At 45.0% G+C, this 16,938-nt stretch overlaps 1 protein-coding gene across 4 annotated transcripts in view; it reads right to left on the reverse strand.

Moving 5' to 3' along the window:
• The window catches only part of LOC122414559 (Glial cell line-derived neurotrophic family receptor-like), a 203,647-nt gene that overhangs the window by 11,496 nt on the left and 175,213 nt on the right, over positions 1 to 16,938 (reverse strand). For 2 of the 4 annotated variants that reach the window (XM_043425946.1, XM_043425944.1), the window contains 2 exons: positions 15,810 to 15,955; positions 15,488 to 15,619 (listed from right to left, as the gene is read on the reverse strand). In XM_043425946.1, coding sequence (XP_043281881.1) covers positions 15,488 to 15,619; positions 15,810 to 15,955 — 278 coding nt within the window. The remainder of the gene's footprint in view (positions 1 to 15,487; positions 15,620 to 15,809; positions 15,956 to 16,938) is intronic. The other 2 variants (XM_043425945.1, XM_043425947.1) reach the window with 1 other exon arrangement.

Consider the following 16,938-nt stretch of genomic DNA (forward strand, 5'->3'; position numbering starts at 1 on the left):
GAGGAAAATAGTGAGGGCAGTTCGCGGGCTTCTCTCCGGCTCGGATATCTACGAGTTTCAATATTTATAGGCGCCGAGAAATGACATTTTGTCTCGCGAAAATTTGCAATCTCTGTCAAGATATTTCTTGGGGTTGTTAGGATTTAATGAAGCTGCCCGGACTTGCAGAACGGTTTCTGGGAACCGGTGAATTTTCTATCGTACATGGAGGATCGAGGGCTGATATCGATTTCCATTATTTCGCCTCCGGGCTAAAGAGTCACCGATTTTATATACGTATAGCTATGAAGAATTCAACGTTACTCGCGCGCTTATTCACTCTTTCTCGTATCTCTCAATTTCTCACGTTTTTCTCTCGCCTTCGTCTCTCGCTCGTCTTGTTTCACGAGTCTGTTACCGAAATTACCCTCGGCTCGTTGAATCTTTAATTTCCGGTGGCGCGCGTGACACAGAAGGAGAGCATCGGCGGGCGCCGAGCCGGCATCATTTCCCTTCTCCATTCTTCCATTCATCATCCTCTTTCCTTCCCATTTTTTTCTTTTCGCACCTTTTTTTCTTCGATCACGACTTTTTCGGATTCGGATAACTGTAATTATTAAGTTTTTTCTGCTTCGCTTTATACAGCTTTCATTAATTTAATCTTCGAGTGCGTTCGAGTTATCCTTCGGCATCATTCACCAGTTTCAAAAGGTTTATATAATTAGAAAAATCTTGAAATCGTGCAACGTAGCGAGCAACGATACGAAGAGGAAACGTTGGCGATTATTTTGCACTGAAGAATCAACTCGATGGTTATCGAATACGAACGTCAATTATTGTTTTGAAAATTGGCTGAAATACAAATTCACTGTCCATTGCACAGTGAGCCGAACGACCGTTGGAGTTTATTGTCGAGGAAAAAAATCGTCCCTACTTGAAAAAGATTCGGCGTATTTTATTCGCAACGTTTCATTAGAATTTTTATTTTTTTCTTTTTCGATATCGTACGAAACGGCAAAGTGAAACTACGGGGCTGCGTAATGCTGCAGCGCTTCTGTTTTCGATTCGTATACAAACGAATTGGGTCATTCGGTGGACCGAGCTAAAAATCGGACGCTGCACTCTGCTCTTCCCTCCCCCCCCCCCCCCCCCCCCCGCCCCTCCGTTTGCTCCTCTAAAATTAAAATTCTGATTTCACTTGAAATTCAAATCGCAGTCTCCGCTCATTTTCATTATATTTTTTATATTTTTCTCACCAATTACACGGTTTTCTCTCTCTGTATCTGCTTATAATTGCACAAATCATGTACACCAAGTTACCTCGATTTGTATTGAAATGTTATTCCTTTTTTTGTCGCATTGGTTTCTGTAATTATTCTGTTTGTAATGGAATTGATCGTGCTCGAAGATTTTCTTCTCCCCTCGATGCTTGCTCAGGCACTATGAAGCAACGAACAATTATCTCATTTTACACTCACGTAATGTTTGGATCTATTATTCAGCGAACGCCGAGGATGAAATGTTAACGAACCGAGCTCAGTAGAATTCAAGTTGAGCCTTAAAAAGCAATCATATTCTCACGATAACAACTTATTTATGGGATTTCGCTCATTGAAATATTTCGTGTTCTTTTAATATTTGATTTTCATGAAAAATCAATGAGTACGAGTAGAAAATAGGATTCTGCTGATACACTCGCTATAAAAGGATTTTCCACCGCCTGTTTTCAATCACTTTTGTTTGCGGCTCGAATCCCTCGATTTATATTGATCACGGATTATTTCTGAACTTTAGAATATTTGCACAGGACTGTTATTCATTAAAGAACGAAGCTGCTATGATGTTTTAGACAAAAACCTCATAATTCTTGGTGCAAACTCGCAGGAAAGTGCAGTCGAAGGACGAGCAGTGAAAATATGTTGACTGGAAGCTGCCAAGTTTCCAATTCAACTTTTTCCCTAAATTCTCATTTGCCTTTTATTATTTTTATTGTGGAGAGTAGGAAAAAGAAAGATCCGAAAACGTCGGATTCAGATGAATTTAGGATGCTCCAGTGATCCCGTGAACGGATTCACTTCTGAGAAGTACCTGGAGAAAAATGAGAAAATATCGAATGCGTAAACTGTCCGAAAATTTATCTTTTTAGTATTTTTTTTCATAAAGATGGTCTGAAGTTGAGAAATAAGCTTCGAAAGCCCGTGGGCGAGTCTCGAGTCTGTGGTATTGTTCGGAGGGGTTATTTTAAAAATTCTTGGCCTCGCGCGGCTGTAGAATTGATACCGGAAATTCATCTCGAAAATTGATACACCGGAAAATTGTTTAGAAGGAGAGAGAACCGTTGGAGAATCCTCGTTGACATAGCGATGGCTTTCTTGAGATTTTACGAGTGACGAATGCGGCCTTGTTTCTCGGAGAAGTGGGATGCCAGAAATAGGGATGATTCGAGAGAGAAATAGGAGAACGTCGAAAGCGAGAAGGGATGGCATTACGTTGGGGGCGGAGAAGCGAGGGGGCGACCACGACGAGGCGGGAATCCGTTATTAATAGTCGACTAATTGGATATCTTCCGGGGGATAGCGAAGAGGTCGAGCGGACAGGAGATCGCGTCAACGTGTTACGCCGAGGGATGAAAGGTCAGGGCGATCTGGAGGACGACAAAACCTCTTTTTCTTCGCATTTCCTTCCCTTTCCCTTCCACCCGATTATTCTTCTCCTGCTTATTTGCTGCGTTCCCTCCAATCATGCCGGTTGAATCTGGCTCGACGATGCAGCATTTTTAATTTTACGAAATTTCTCGTCTTGTTACTCCGCGTGAATTCACTCGAAAAAGAGTTGAGAATTTCCAATCGATTTAATATCGCGAACAGTCGAGACAAATATTCGTTCTTTGGGCAAATAAATTAGATGATTCGTCGAAAAGGACGCAACCCAGACGAGCATTGCGACGCCGCACCGATTCCTGGGGCGTTCCATCACGAAAGGTTGCAACGACACAGAGCAGCCAGGACAGAAGAGAGAATGTCTCCGGCGCATAAAAATAGAGCCGAGGAATAAGCGCTGAGAGCCTTTTCACTTCACCAAGTAGAAAAAGTGCAAAAACGAGAGAAGCAGGCAAACAAACATGTGCAGTTCAAAGTACATAAGACGAAGGGTGGCGGGGCTCTCGTACGTGTGCCTTTTGACGGAGGGCGGAAACCGAACTCATTTCCTATGCGTGACGAGCCACTGGCCAAGCCGCTTTTACAACTTTTTTCGATATCCATTCCCATCTTTGTTTTCTTTTTCCATTCTTTTTCGTTCCATCATTTGATCAAAGGCTTCAGGAATCGCTTTGAGGTGTGCGGGGACCTGGAGGGGCAGGGGAGCGACTGCGACTCATCAGGGACGATGGAAAATCACTTCGAAGCATCTTTCGGATGATTTTGCTTCCCGGAGAATGAGCTCGAGTTTCAAATCAAATTTCCTCCAATCGGAAAGTCACTGCCTCTGAGAGCTTGCTTCTTGCTCGGTGTACAAGAGCCTTAATTTTCATTGCTGCAGAAAAATATCGATGAACGAAGGATCCACGTGTACATTGACTCGAAAAATAAAGAGGCGTCGAAATAAGGAAAACTCGTCTACTTATAATTCGAAAGTACTCTTTGGAGAGACGTTCATGAAGTAGGAATAACGTCGGGCTCGAAATCAGGGGCAGGAACGAAGCGAGGAGGGACCGGGGCGACTCTTCGATACGAGAGAGCACCGACGTTTTTACGCCCTCCGTCCCTCTCTCCGTTGGCACACACATACTTTTTCCATCTGGCCCTCTCCATAGCGCTCCGCGTCTCTTCTGTATGCCTCGTTACTTTCCCTTCCCATCCTTTCCTGTTTCCCGCGTTCGTGTTCAACGTTCCGGCAAAATTTCACGAGACGTCGGAGTTGTAAAAATCGCCGGAATCCGATAATTTTTTTTCTTCTTTTTTCATCGCTACATTCCAAACTATGAACGCATTCGAGAGACTTCTGGAATATTTTTTTCTCCCTTGCGTTCCTTTTTTTACTCTCTTTGTGCTCGGAGGGATCGAGAGTGAAACTCTTTTGAGTTGCTCTACCAATTATAGACGAGGTAACTGGTACGAAAAAACAGGCTTGAATTTTTCCTTTTTTTTCCTGCTTTTTAATTCAATACGGAGGCAGGATTATTCGATTTTTCAATTTTCTTTTCATATTGATCCAAGCTCGTATCGGATCGATTTTATTGAAAAGAAGAAACGGAGTCAATTGATTCAGTGGAGTTCCAGTGCAGATAAAGGTCTTCAAAATGCACCATTTTTCGATATTTTCATTTCGTAAGCTTTTATCTCTCGCAATTCACTCGACACAGACTCGAGTCTCAATGTTTTTTTTTTTTCAAAAGGTTTTTTTTCATCCTTTCGTGAATTGCTATTTCGAGGGATGAAAATACTTATTCAGAAGAGGGTGGAATCGAGAAAACGTAAAAGTAAAATACGATGACGAGGAGGCTTGTGACATAATCAAGGCTCTTTTATGAACCTTAAAATACCGGGCGACAACGACGACAAGCGATCACCTCGCGTTTTCGTTGGATCGCGTGCCAAGAGGCTGCTCCTTTTCTGTGCTGTGTATACTCACACACGCTTGAGGGAGCGCGTACGTTTTTTAAATCGAGACTGTTTGGCTCGCAAGCGCGAGCAGTGCGCTCAATCGTTGCCGACCCCCGATAGCGGGGGTTCCTCGCCTCTCGACTTCAGATTCCATTCGAGCGAGCCGGTGCAAACAGAAGGGGTAACGAGAGAGCTTGGATATGGCTACGTATCGTGTTGACGGCGATATTTCAAACACGAGCTATTCCACCCCAATTTGACCAAGTTTCATACCCTCCTCGACCTCCGCAGGCTGCTTTTTTCACTTTTTTTCGGATTAATCGTGCCTGAATAACAGCCGGGAAGCTACGTCAGTTTTTTCTCTACCGCAATTCGCGGATCTCAACGAACGATGTTTATGGGCGGAAAAAAAGTTTTTCTGTCCGCGTACATCCGCGGAGACGATTTTTTTCTACTCCTTCCGAATTTCGCTGCTCCCTCTCGCTCCGCTGTCATTTTTTCTTCCCCAACGACCAGCAGAGGCGCCCCCTCGCGGCCCCTTCCTTCCTCCTGCACGGTGACAACCGACTCGACTTATTTTTGCCAATACTTTTGACGAACGCGCACAGCCCACTTGTGTGGACACAGCTTATCAGAAATCTGCTATAACAAACTCAATTATCGATAATTCGTGTTTACAGTTAAGCTTCTGCCATTCGACGATATCGAATGGCGATCATAAATACTAGCTCAAGCTTCTCCGCACCGCGTAGCGACCACTATTTATGGCCGTGAAGAGGCGTCAAGTGCTGCTCGACTATTTCACACTCCCGTGCGTTGCGAATGTCGCCTACGACCGTTCCCGCGCGCACCTTTTCTACGAGTTTGCGATATTTTTAGCTCGCTTTTTTTTCTAGCTTTATGTCTTCGGTGTGCGCAACAATCGAGCTCCCTTCGAAGCGAATTTTAGGAGAAAAGTAAAGAAAAACGAAATTTGCAGCAATGCGGAGCACAAGAATGTCGGCGTGTTCACAATTCCTTGAAAAAGTACCACGGAAAAAACATTTTTCAATGATCCCCCTCAAAATACATGGCAAACCCTGAAAACAATGGAGTTGGGAAAAAGTATGGGAATGAAATACAACAACGACGGTTGTACAACCAAAAAATTTCGTAACTCGACAAGATTCTACAAAAAAAAAAAAAAAAAAACAGTAGCGATATGAAATAATAGGAAAATTTCTAATAATGGAAACGAAGGAAACGAAATGTCGGTTGAAAAAATAACGAGCGAACGAAAAAAAAGGACTATCGAAAATGGAAAAATGTGTTAAATCGAAAAGAAATGAAATAAAAATAACGAAACAATAACGAGCGGTCGGAAAAAATTAACAACCCGTCAGACCTGAAAAAATGTGTAAAACCGAAAAGAAACGAAATGAAATAACGAACCAGAGAATAAAAATGTGTACTCCTCAGTTCAATTTTTCTACAATTCGATTATTCTCCCTCCGACAATCCCACGTGAAATATTACCCGCAAATGTTTCATTCGAATTCGTCGTCGCACTGTGGTACGCGTATTTTTTCAAGGGGATTCTCATAGCGAGTTTTTTTACATCTTGGTTACGAGAGCGGTGGAGGAGCGGAGGTACGGAGAGTGTGAAAGAATGTTGGAAGAGCGGATAGGACAATTGGGACGAGGAGGTGGTTATCCTCAACGTAACGGACTCCCTGCGAGCCCGGGGAATTAATTTTCTCTTGACAAGAGGAAGGAGCGAGTCGCTGGAGAGGGAATGCAGGCTTTTGGGTGAGTTTAAAGAGAAACCGAGTCTAAAGCGGCGGGCGGGCGGGAGAAGGGGAGGCAAAGGGTTGTACGACAGGCAACAAAAATCATGGAGAAAAAGGGGTGGAAAGCGCAGTGGGGAAACGGCGGGGGTGAGAGGAAAATAGTGGAGAAAGGAAAGAAGTATACTTTCGACGCCTCGTCGATTCTTGGAAGGAAAGGAATTCTAATAACGTCGGCAAACACGTAAGCGCATGTCGATAAAGGACTTCCTGCTCAAGCTATATCTGTACGCGGGGCTCGATGTTGTACGTGGTAAAGTACTTCGGCGTCCTCCAACACGCGAAATGTTTGATCCGCGCCTTTCGCAGGTTGCCCCTTTGCCACGAGTAAATATCAAGATTGCGGGCGACCTAGCCCTTCGACGGGACGTCCTCGGGCCTCGGGAGGCCGTCAGCCTTTGGCCCCCCGTCCTAAGTCAGCGATATTTTTTCTCTATTCCCGTCTAGCTCTTCAAAACCTCCGCGGCCGCTCTCGCTCTTCCTATCTTACGGCCAAGTTCGCAGCCCGTTTGCGAGATACCGTTGGCAGCCGTGGATAGGCCAACTTTAATTATCGACTACATCGCCCGATGAATTGTATCTCTCTTATCTCAATGGAAAAGCAGCACGCGCTGCCGGCGTCGCCTATCTTTTTGCTGGCACATACGTTCGCCCGTGTTCGCGAGCCCGATTCCCGCTGGAATCATTCGCACGAGACTGTTCAAGGAATAAGCGTACAGAAATTTCGGACTCTGCGGAAACTGCGCGAATTTCCGTTGTTTGTTCGAAGACGAGCGACACGGTCGGGAACGAATCGTGCCGAGGCTCGTGCACGGTATCTTCTCGGCCTCAAAACCTTTCGATATCGTAACGACCTATTTATCGAAAAGGTCGCATTTTCAGGAGCCTCGCTGCGAATACTTTTTCCTTTTGTTCTCAAGAAATCGCAGCGAGCTCTCCGCACTCCCGAGCTTTGACAATCGTCTCTGCTCCGTTTCCTGCTCCTCCCGCACGCGCCTTTCTTCCCTCCCTGTCAAGAGGTACGAAACGATGGGGCCATTGAAATAGAAAATGTTTGGTTATGGGAGCGACAGATCCACTCGGTTCATATACACCGAGCGGGTCGAGAACGAGAGCGGTTCTCAGCGCTCGCTATATACGCATCGATGAGAAAGCAACAATCCTTTCAATCGAACGTCGCCGTTCGACTCCTCGAATTCGATCGCGAGAGCGAATTACTTTACACTTTGTACGCGATATACACGTAAATAGGAATACAGCGATGGGTATTTCAATGGGGCTGAAAGAGAATGCCTTCATCGGTTCTCAACCCCCCGCGCCCATTCACGAATCTCAGCTTGCCATCCGGCACTTAATTAAATTTCAGAGAATGAATCGGGGGAGTGAAGAGGAGCGAGAGAAGGGCACATCGCTTCGATTATCTTTTGATCCGTATCGGGGTTGATGGTCTTGGGAAGTTTGAATGGAGGATGAGCCCCATACTTTTGTTGAATATAACAGGCGATTCGATGAAACAAGTAAGCCATCCTACGAACACTGGAAAATAGTAACCCATTTCATTAGGAGGCTTACTCTCCGACGTGGAAAATTAGAGATCTGAAGAGGGAGAAATTCACTCTTCGATTTTTCGTTTATACCGTCAGGATCCTGCAATTGTTCTTTCTCCGAGGGATCCTTTCTTACTTTCGAGCACGCGGATTCTATGCGCCGGAATTTCGCGAACATACCTCATTCCACGTTCACCTACTGCCTGCTCCGCAGCCCTTCCTTCCTCTCGAACCCTTGAAAAGATTGAATTTAGCATTTTTATTGTAAGTCCCATTTTTGCCGATTGCATTTCTCTCCGGATACACATATCCAGCCCGGAAATGTCGATAAGCTCGACATATCGCTCGACGTCTATACACCTATACTCCGGGCTCTCGATATGTTATACACGAATTTGGGTTATTTCATCGAAAGCCGAGCCCGCCCTCCAACCCCTTAGGTATAAACGTGCCGGAAGTATCCTTCCAGCTCGCTCGCTCCTCGCCATTCGCTCTCGATACTCTCACCGATACCTGCGTACTGTATAAACTACCATAAAATATTGCCTCTCGTCTACATAAGATTTCAAACGAAATTCCATTCCTATGAGAGCCAGCTCTGTTTCCACCATTTTCAGGCTCCTCATTCGAGTCATTTTCTGACGAGCGACCAAGCTTTTTCTTCGGATCTCGATCCAGGCTCCTCCGGAAGCTCCCTTCGAGGGGTTCGAAGCTTCGTTCCTTGTCGCGTCACCGGGGCGACTTACAATATTTTCATTCCCCAGCAACTCCAATCTGCTTCCTACAAAATCTAATATTCGAGCCAAAGTCTTGGACGCGCAGTAGCCCCTTCTGCACTCCCTTCTATCGGGTTCTTTCTATCACGAATAAGGACTAAGTGTAGGCCAAGTCGCGGGGGAACACATTAATCTATATACACATAGATATTTATGTAGTTCGATGTAGTACACGCGCAGGTGTTCCACATAGATAGCTCCGGCATTGGCATAAAGCCAATAAAGCCACCTACGGGCCTGCATCCCTGAGTATCGATCTCGTGAGCCAACCTCTGTCCTCTCGGCCACCACTCACGCTGTACGTGTGGATGCGCGCTTAAAGCTTTCTTCAAGATTCTCTGTTTCCCGTTGCAATTATCTCCCGCGCTCTTCTCTACGTTCGTTTGACCTTCGGCGCGTCTATTTTTTCCTCCGTTCGGATTTCAAGATGCTTCCGCCGGTACGTTCCTCTTGGAAGTTGCGAGCATTTTGTGTCGAGAGTTCCGAGATCGTTGGTGCTGAGTAGAGACAAAATTTGGAGAGGATGATCGACGGAGGGGGCGAAGAGACGACGGAGAATCCGGCTCGGTTTTTCCCGACTCGCGAGTGAGACTGGCTCGAATATTGTGCTGAAACTTGGGAAGTCGGCTGGCGTTTAATGGAATCGAAACGCGAAGAAAGTGTCTTATCGGGGCCGAGCTTGATCGCTCGTGCCTCAGTTCAAGAAGCACGCGCGGTTTTAATTTCTCCGATTTTTAAATTCACCGCTCTGAATAAATGCGAGATAAAAAGTGGAAGGTTGCGGAGCGAGCGGGGGCGCAGGTTTTTACGATCGAATTTTCACAACTCGACCGAATGTGAGTACGAGAGCCGGTGGCAGGGGGAGAGGCCAGAAGAGAGACAGAGGGAGGGCGAGTCCGGGAGAGAGGCTGAAATTAGTAAATCGATACGGAGAAAAGAAAAATAATAAAAAGTAGTGAACGCAGAAGAAAAAAAGGAAGAAAAAGCTTGTACACTTCGGGTAAGAGAGAAAGTCCGGGGCTTTTGCGGAAGTGGCGAGAGTCACGACATTTCGTGACACACTCTTTTGCGACAAGGGTCGAAAGGGCCACGGGCACATTCGCATTTGCACGATTAAATCTGTATGTATATACAGGGGGAGGTGCTACGCGAGTATAGATATACGGATTTCGTTTCCCGAGCGATATTATCGCGAAGGGGAGGATTTTCTGTGCACCGAGTATGCCTTGAGAACGAGAGCATAAACGTGGTCTCGGAGTGAGCGGAAAAAAAATTTTTAAAAATCAAAACAAAAGAATAACGAAAAATACGGAAAAAGGGCAGCTTTGCAGTAGCGAGCGATGACTCAAGAGCGTCTTGAAAGCGAGGTTAATACTGTGCTCGTGCTATTCGTCTCTATATAGACGGCTCGTCGTCTTCGATCTAAAAGGGCTTGGCGAGGATGCGGAATGCTCTTACAGGGGCGCCCTTCCTCGTGCGACCTCGGGAGTATTCGCGATGCGTATATATACGTCGCGTTGTACCGTGAGAGGATAAGGGCCAAGAGCCAAATAACGTGAGTAGAGAGGTCGTCTGCCGGGATTACGGGAGTTCGGTTCATCCGGCACTGAAGCACCAGCGCCGGAATAAAACAAAAAACTAAGCGAACGAACGAGGAAAGAGAAAGACGGAAAAAGTAAAAAAGTATCTTCGATTCATCGAACGAGCCGTTTGGCTCAGGGAGGAGCCGAGGTTCAGGCTCTGTCGTGGATAAAGTCTGTAAGGGGGAGAAGGAAGGAGGAGGAGCGGGAGGAGGGGGGGGGGGTGGGTCCAGAGAAATGAGAGGAAAAGCCAAGACGTTTGTGCGAGTACAGCGCCGCACCGGAAAGTGTAGTCTCATATTTAAAGGGAGGATCGAAAGTGTATCGCGTGTGACTTTTCGACCACCTCGTATAATTTTACAAGCGATATAGAAGCGAAGGAAGTATGAGGTTGGCTAAATCGCCCCCTGTCAGTCCAGCTCCGGGGTAAAGAACCGGTAACCCCATCACGCGTGCTGGCTCTCCAACAGTAGGAGGCTTGAAACTGTCTCGGAATTCGGAAAGGTCGACTTAGTAGCCTCGGGGTGATCGTTGAGTTCGAGAAACACTGATCTCACCAATCTCGCTTCTTCAATCCGATTTTTTCTCATTCTCTCTCCCCCTCGATCAAGCCTCTTGCGGTCTTTCTCTTTCCGCTTTTCATCTACCCTCGCGATCAACTACTTCGCTAGCTATCGAGACCGAACGCGGAGCAATAATAACTCTTTTTTTAGGATCATCACCGCGGGGATCGCGGAGCTCATCATTTTTCTTTGAAAATAAAATCTATCGCTGAGACTTCCACAGTTCATTTATCTCCGTGCTTCGAAAAACGGAACGCAACAGCCACTGATGATTAAGGCAGATCATGCCCGAAGGATCGTATTTTATGGGTGTCTAAATTGGACCGATTTTTACTCACTAATTAAAAATATAGTTATATCCACGTCAGAGCTACTAATTCGAAATTGTAAATACATTTTTTCAACTCATCTTTTAGCGAATGAAATTACAAGTCATTGATTGCTGACTGAACTCGAAATTTCGTTCGTCCCTGGCGAAAATACTGTAGGTTTTTATGTCAAAAATCGCATTGGAGAGAGGGAAAATACAAAGGGAAATGGATCAAGATAAAAGATAGAAGACTGACAGGAATGACGCGAGCGAAGAAGAAACAATTTGTCAATTGATTGCAAATTAATATACGGGTCGGTCGACTATCCATGTAAACTCTGTTTAAATATCAAGACTTTCTTAAGAAAATCGATTATTTGTTGTGCAAAGAACCACGAGCTCTCAGGGAAATCAATCGATTGTTATAAAAATTATTATTTTAGTGTCAAACTATTTTTGGAATTGACTAATTTTCGACGGTCCTGCCTCTTTCCTCCGATTACTCGTCAATTTTATCCACTGATATTTCAATCGGAACAGCATTTTTGGGGGAAATTTATAGAAAAATGTTTGACTGAATATTTAATAAAGATACGAATAATGCCGTAGAAATAGCAAAGTTCGATAAAAAGAGGAATAAAGAGAGAGAAGAAAATAGTTCAGAAACGAAAGGTCAAAAATGATAGGAATTTTCATAAAGTCTAATGATGCCGGTGCGTTGGATCTGAAAGGATGGGTATTAACTTACATGAGAAAATTTATAGAGTAGAAAAATGCGATGTTGAACGATTTTTAGTCGGAATATCGCGACGCATTCTCGGCATTGGTCGGCATTCCCTTTCCCTCTCCCTTGTCCCTCATTTTCTCCGCTACTTGTTCGAGTTCTGTGTGTTCATCCCTTCCCCTCATTCGGTTACAACGACCACTACATTTGCAGAAAGCTCTTCAGACATTGTGCATACATTCTAACGGCCATATAATTACTCCAATAACTGCAAATTCTCACAAAGCAACGAGCGCGTCAACGGAGCATGGTTTAATTGAAATAATGCAGTGCCAGGTGGAGAATCACCGTGGATCACATCCTCAGGGTGCCCTGAAAGTCTCCTTTCAGAGGTGAGATTACACAGAATTTATAATCCATGAAATCTGAAATGTAAATCCACCACAGATCATGGAACTTGTTATCGTGGAGCGAATCTGCGACAGAGTAACAAAGAATCAGCAACAAATAATTAATCTCGAAGCATTTCTTCAACCTACGACCCATTTTTAGCCTCATTAATCGTCAAAACGTCTCCTCATCTGAGCTCATACACTGCGAAAGTGAAGATTCACTCTTTTTTCCCAAATTTCGTCATTCATCGCCCATTTTTTTGGCTTCCATTCCGAGGACACTCTCTGCATACAATCGTAGTGTCCTTCCGTACACGTGTACAGAGTCCTTCGACTGAACGAGCCCAAGCGAGAGAGTCAGAGAGAGAGAGACGGAGAATAAAATGATCTATTTGTGGTGAAGATTGTTTGAAACTGTATTTCGGCATTGTCAAGGCAGTTTTCGGGTCACCGCGCCGCGGTTCATAGGGCCCTTCCATTGGAAGCAGCGCGCTCGTTAAGGCTTTTCTTTACTGCGGCTGATGCACGTCGCAATAACCTTAATAAATGCTCATTTGTGTAAAAGCAAGTGAGAGAGACTGCGCGAGAGATATTCACGCTAAAAGTTCTGCCTCTGACAAATATTGGAATTTCAACGTACACATGGGGATCCATCGAGAGTCCTCTTGTTCGAGTACACAAACTGGCCGCAGAGATTTCCTCTCACGAAACCCGCTCAAGTATCATAGACGACGTTTTGATAAGCCGCACCCGCCGCTTGCTCTCCCTTGCCGTACTCCCTCCGCGGATCTCCGTGTCTTCGAGAGAACGATCCTTCGATGCGACGCTGCCTCGAGTCCTCGACGACTCTGATCAGCCTCTGAATATATACACTCCACGAAAACTAAGCACTCCCCCCCTTGCGACTTTCCCACGTAGTTGCTCTCGGAATTTCCTCTTTCTCTTTGCTCACAAACAAACTTTTGCATCCTCGTTACTCCAAATGTACATCGAGTCTTTCACTGCCTCCTGTTTCCTTATGAATGTGGGTATGGATCCGCGATGATGGAAATGAGCTCGCCCGAACACGAAAATCTCCAGGAATTTAACTCGTTTTTAACGATTTTTCTCTTCCCGGTGTTTTGGCGTTATTTCGAGCCCCCGTGAATGCGAGGACTCGTAATTCGAGTGGATTTGTACAGGGAATTTATCACAGGAATGTTTTTCCCCGGTTTCTCGTTGGCGAGTCCGCATCGAGTGGAATAAGGGCGCATGTGTCGGGGAGGATGTTGCATCGGTGTGCTGTTTCTGCAACGTTTTTGTGCGAATATAATTAATCAGGATCTGGGGAATAAGCTGAATTACATTCGATCGGGTTTCATGTGGATTTTTCTACTGCAGCGTAACGCTCAAGCATTTTTCTTGTTGGGCTCCAATGAAAACATTATTTCCAGCCAGGAAGAGAGCAATTGTTGGGAAATACCGGGAGGAATGAATTAAAATAGAGTGTCTTCCGGTCGCGGTGAATCAGTCTCGAGGAAAAAAGCACGTCGAGCAGCGAACAAAACTGGCTGAAGGTTCGCCGAGGCTCTTCGTATAAATCCACGGGGCGAGGAACGCATTTGCACGTTCGCGTTGCTCCGTGATGTTGCTACACGACGTCTTTTGGCCCCAGGCGTTGACGATAGCACCCCGGAATTGCGTTGGGAAGCTTCGCTTTCGTGACGAAAGAGACGCGACGGAACAAGGGAGAGAGTAAAATAGACGGGTAATTTCAGAAGTGCACCGAAGTGCACCTTCGCAAGGGCTAGGCAGGAGTCGATGTGGTGGAGAGACCCAGTCAAGATGCCTCATTCTGTTCGAGAACGACGCGTTTCTTGACGTCACGAGCTCACTACTCCCCCCCACATTTCCCTTGCTCGATAATAATTTGCTAATTTTTGCGCTACAGATTTGACTCTTGAAAAGGGGCAAAAAAGCATTGAAATCGGATTTTTGACGCTTCCGTTTCGAAGGAAAATCGAAGAAAGTAGAGACGCACGTTTTTCAAGGATTTCTGTATCGTCGCAACGCTCTTTGGGTACCGACATTTTAGCATGAATCTCGAGAGAAAGTTTGTCGAGCGAGGAGTACGACACGAGGCGTGAATAACGCCGCGCGATACACCAAACACATTTTTAGTCCTCGTGCGAGGAAAGCACGTCTGGAGCCATTTACATAATACACATTTGTCAGGGTGTGCACGCGAGTACACACTCCGCTGTTCACGTAAACGAGTAATTAATGTTTACGCGTTAACTAACCCCGCTGCGGATAGAAAGTTAACGAGACTAGGATTTGTTTCGAGTTCTCTCCTTCGCATTTTATACTCGCGCCCTTTTTATTCTACCCGGTGGTACGTGAGTCCCCGCGATCCGCCAGACCGCCAAGACGAAAGTCCAAAGAAAACTAGTGCGTTGTTATAACCCTGAGGGTGATTATAATTCAGATGAAAATGGAGAATAATTATGTTCCCAACGATTTTATGATCTTTTCTTGTGCGTTCATTCCAGTTTTTCAGACCATGAGTCCGGCGCGTGGTCCTCAGTGAAAGTACTACTTTCCGTTGCTTTCCTGCGCTTCTCGTTCGGTACACGAGCCTTTTAACGACTGCGGGATCATTAAGGTAATTGAAGTCTCGTCACGACCATGTGAAACTCAACTTTTCGAAAACTTGGACGTAAATTCCGGAGTTATTGAATAACACTCATTTCCATATTTCACAGGACTCTAAAAACGCGTCGTTCCAAAGTTCAGAGTTCCAGAAATAAACAGATTGCGATCCACGCACAGCTGATTCTTCGCGTCTCCTCCAAAATGGAGCTTTCAAAAGTGAAACTGTAAAAAAAAAGCCAACGGAAAGGCTCCGAGGTCTGAAATTCAACAAACAATTGAATAAAAATGAAAAAAATGATGAAAAAACGATTTTCACCCGCATTCTACCGGTACTCTTGGCATTTTCAATTTTTCCTGAAATCTCATTTCAGGCAAACGACATAACTTTGACACCGAAATTATATCAGCGTTCTCATTCTTCCTATTTTTTCATTTCCGCAACTTTGAAATTTTCATTTTTCCTGCATACATACATTCCACAATCTGTCAGTGTAATTTTGCGAAATACGAATATAGAACAATATTGTAGGTAAAAGGTTCCCTCTCACTTACCTTGACGCGTAGCAGGTGCTGCAGGCTCTGTGCCTGGCTGCTATTCAAGGCTGGATTATCCCCGCCGAGACGTGCTACCGCAATTACATTCTCCCTCGTAACGTTGTACAGGAAGAGGGTGCACACCGTCTGCTTAAATCGATTCCAACATCACTATTATATCCGTACAAATGCACACTCGCACACGCATACAGACAAGTTAGTGCTCGCAGACGAGCAGAAACGCATAATTCCGCGTAGTACAATGGAAACAACGTGCAAGCATTTCTCAAAAGTTTTTTCCTCTTCTTAGTAATTTCCTCTTCGTAGCAGTTAATATTACCTGGTTATTGACTTCCTCGCGCATGAATTTGTCCAGGGAGTTGACCGCGTCGAGGACTGTCAGGTTGTTGTGGGGCCTCAGCATCGTTTCGTCGGCCTCGCTGTATCCCAGGAACATGAAAACTCCGTGAGGTATGCTGTAGGCCTCTGCGTACGATAAACCGACAAACATTGCATGAGAAGAACGCTTTCGGATTAGAGTTTTATTGACAGTTTAACTCCGCAGTGTCCAGACGACGTGGGACTTCATTCCTCGTCGTTCGCGAGCAGGATAATTGCTTGAGAAAGCGAATCAAATGTGCGGATAATTAAGAGAGAGAGAGAGAGAGAGAGAAAGGAAAAGGGGAGAGAGCAAAGTGCGTATGGTCGCAACGAGGTTATCGTGGAACCCCGGTTCCGCGCCGTAGTCCAGCTTCCCCTTGATGACCTATATAAATCCATTTTCCTTGGCCACGAGCAGCAAAGCCTGAGTGTAATATTATACATCGCGGAAGGGCCCTTTTATTGTATCGTAAAACTCATTGACGTTCCGAGCTCTGCGTGCTCTCGCAATTCTACTCGCGGAAATGTAAGGATAATAAAACAAACAAGGGTGAACAAAGAAAAGAAAAAATAGAAGACAACGCGATATAAAGCATCGTGTGTAACGAGCGCCAACGAAAAATGAACGTCTTGGGTTGCACATCTGGATTTAATTGCTCGTGCTTCAACAAGCTAAACAGCGGCAGAGACCATTTCTTTTGGATCATCGTTTCATCTGCAGAAATTTTCTGGGAAAAAGCCTCAACCAAATCCATTTTGGTGGATTTAAAATGGTGAGTAGGTCGAATATTTTTTTCGTTGATTGACGAACGAGGGAGTTTGATCAACGAAATTGGGTATTTTACAGCTGTAAGAAAAAATATAAAAATTCATGCCTACGACAGATTTTGTAGAAAAGTAAACGAGAAACGTCAATGTTCATTTATAAAAATGCAACGTAAATTTAATAACTTGATTTTAAAAATTGGCTTTTTTCATCTGTTTTTCAAGGGTCTGAAACGCCATCGGCCATATTGGATTCCAACGTGACTACACCTTTTTTTGAAAACTGTTTTAGCCCGTAGACACCACGCTGGTACAAATTTGCA

This window comes from Venturia canescens, chromosome 8 (assembly GCF_019457755.1).
Source record: "Venturia canescens isolate UGA chromosome 8, ASM1945775v1, whole genome shotgun sequence".
Lineage (NCBI taxonomy): Eukaryota > Metazoa > Arthropoda > Insecta > Hymenoptera > Ichneumonidae > Venturia > Venturia canescens.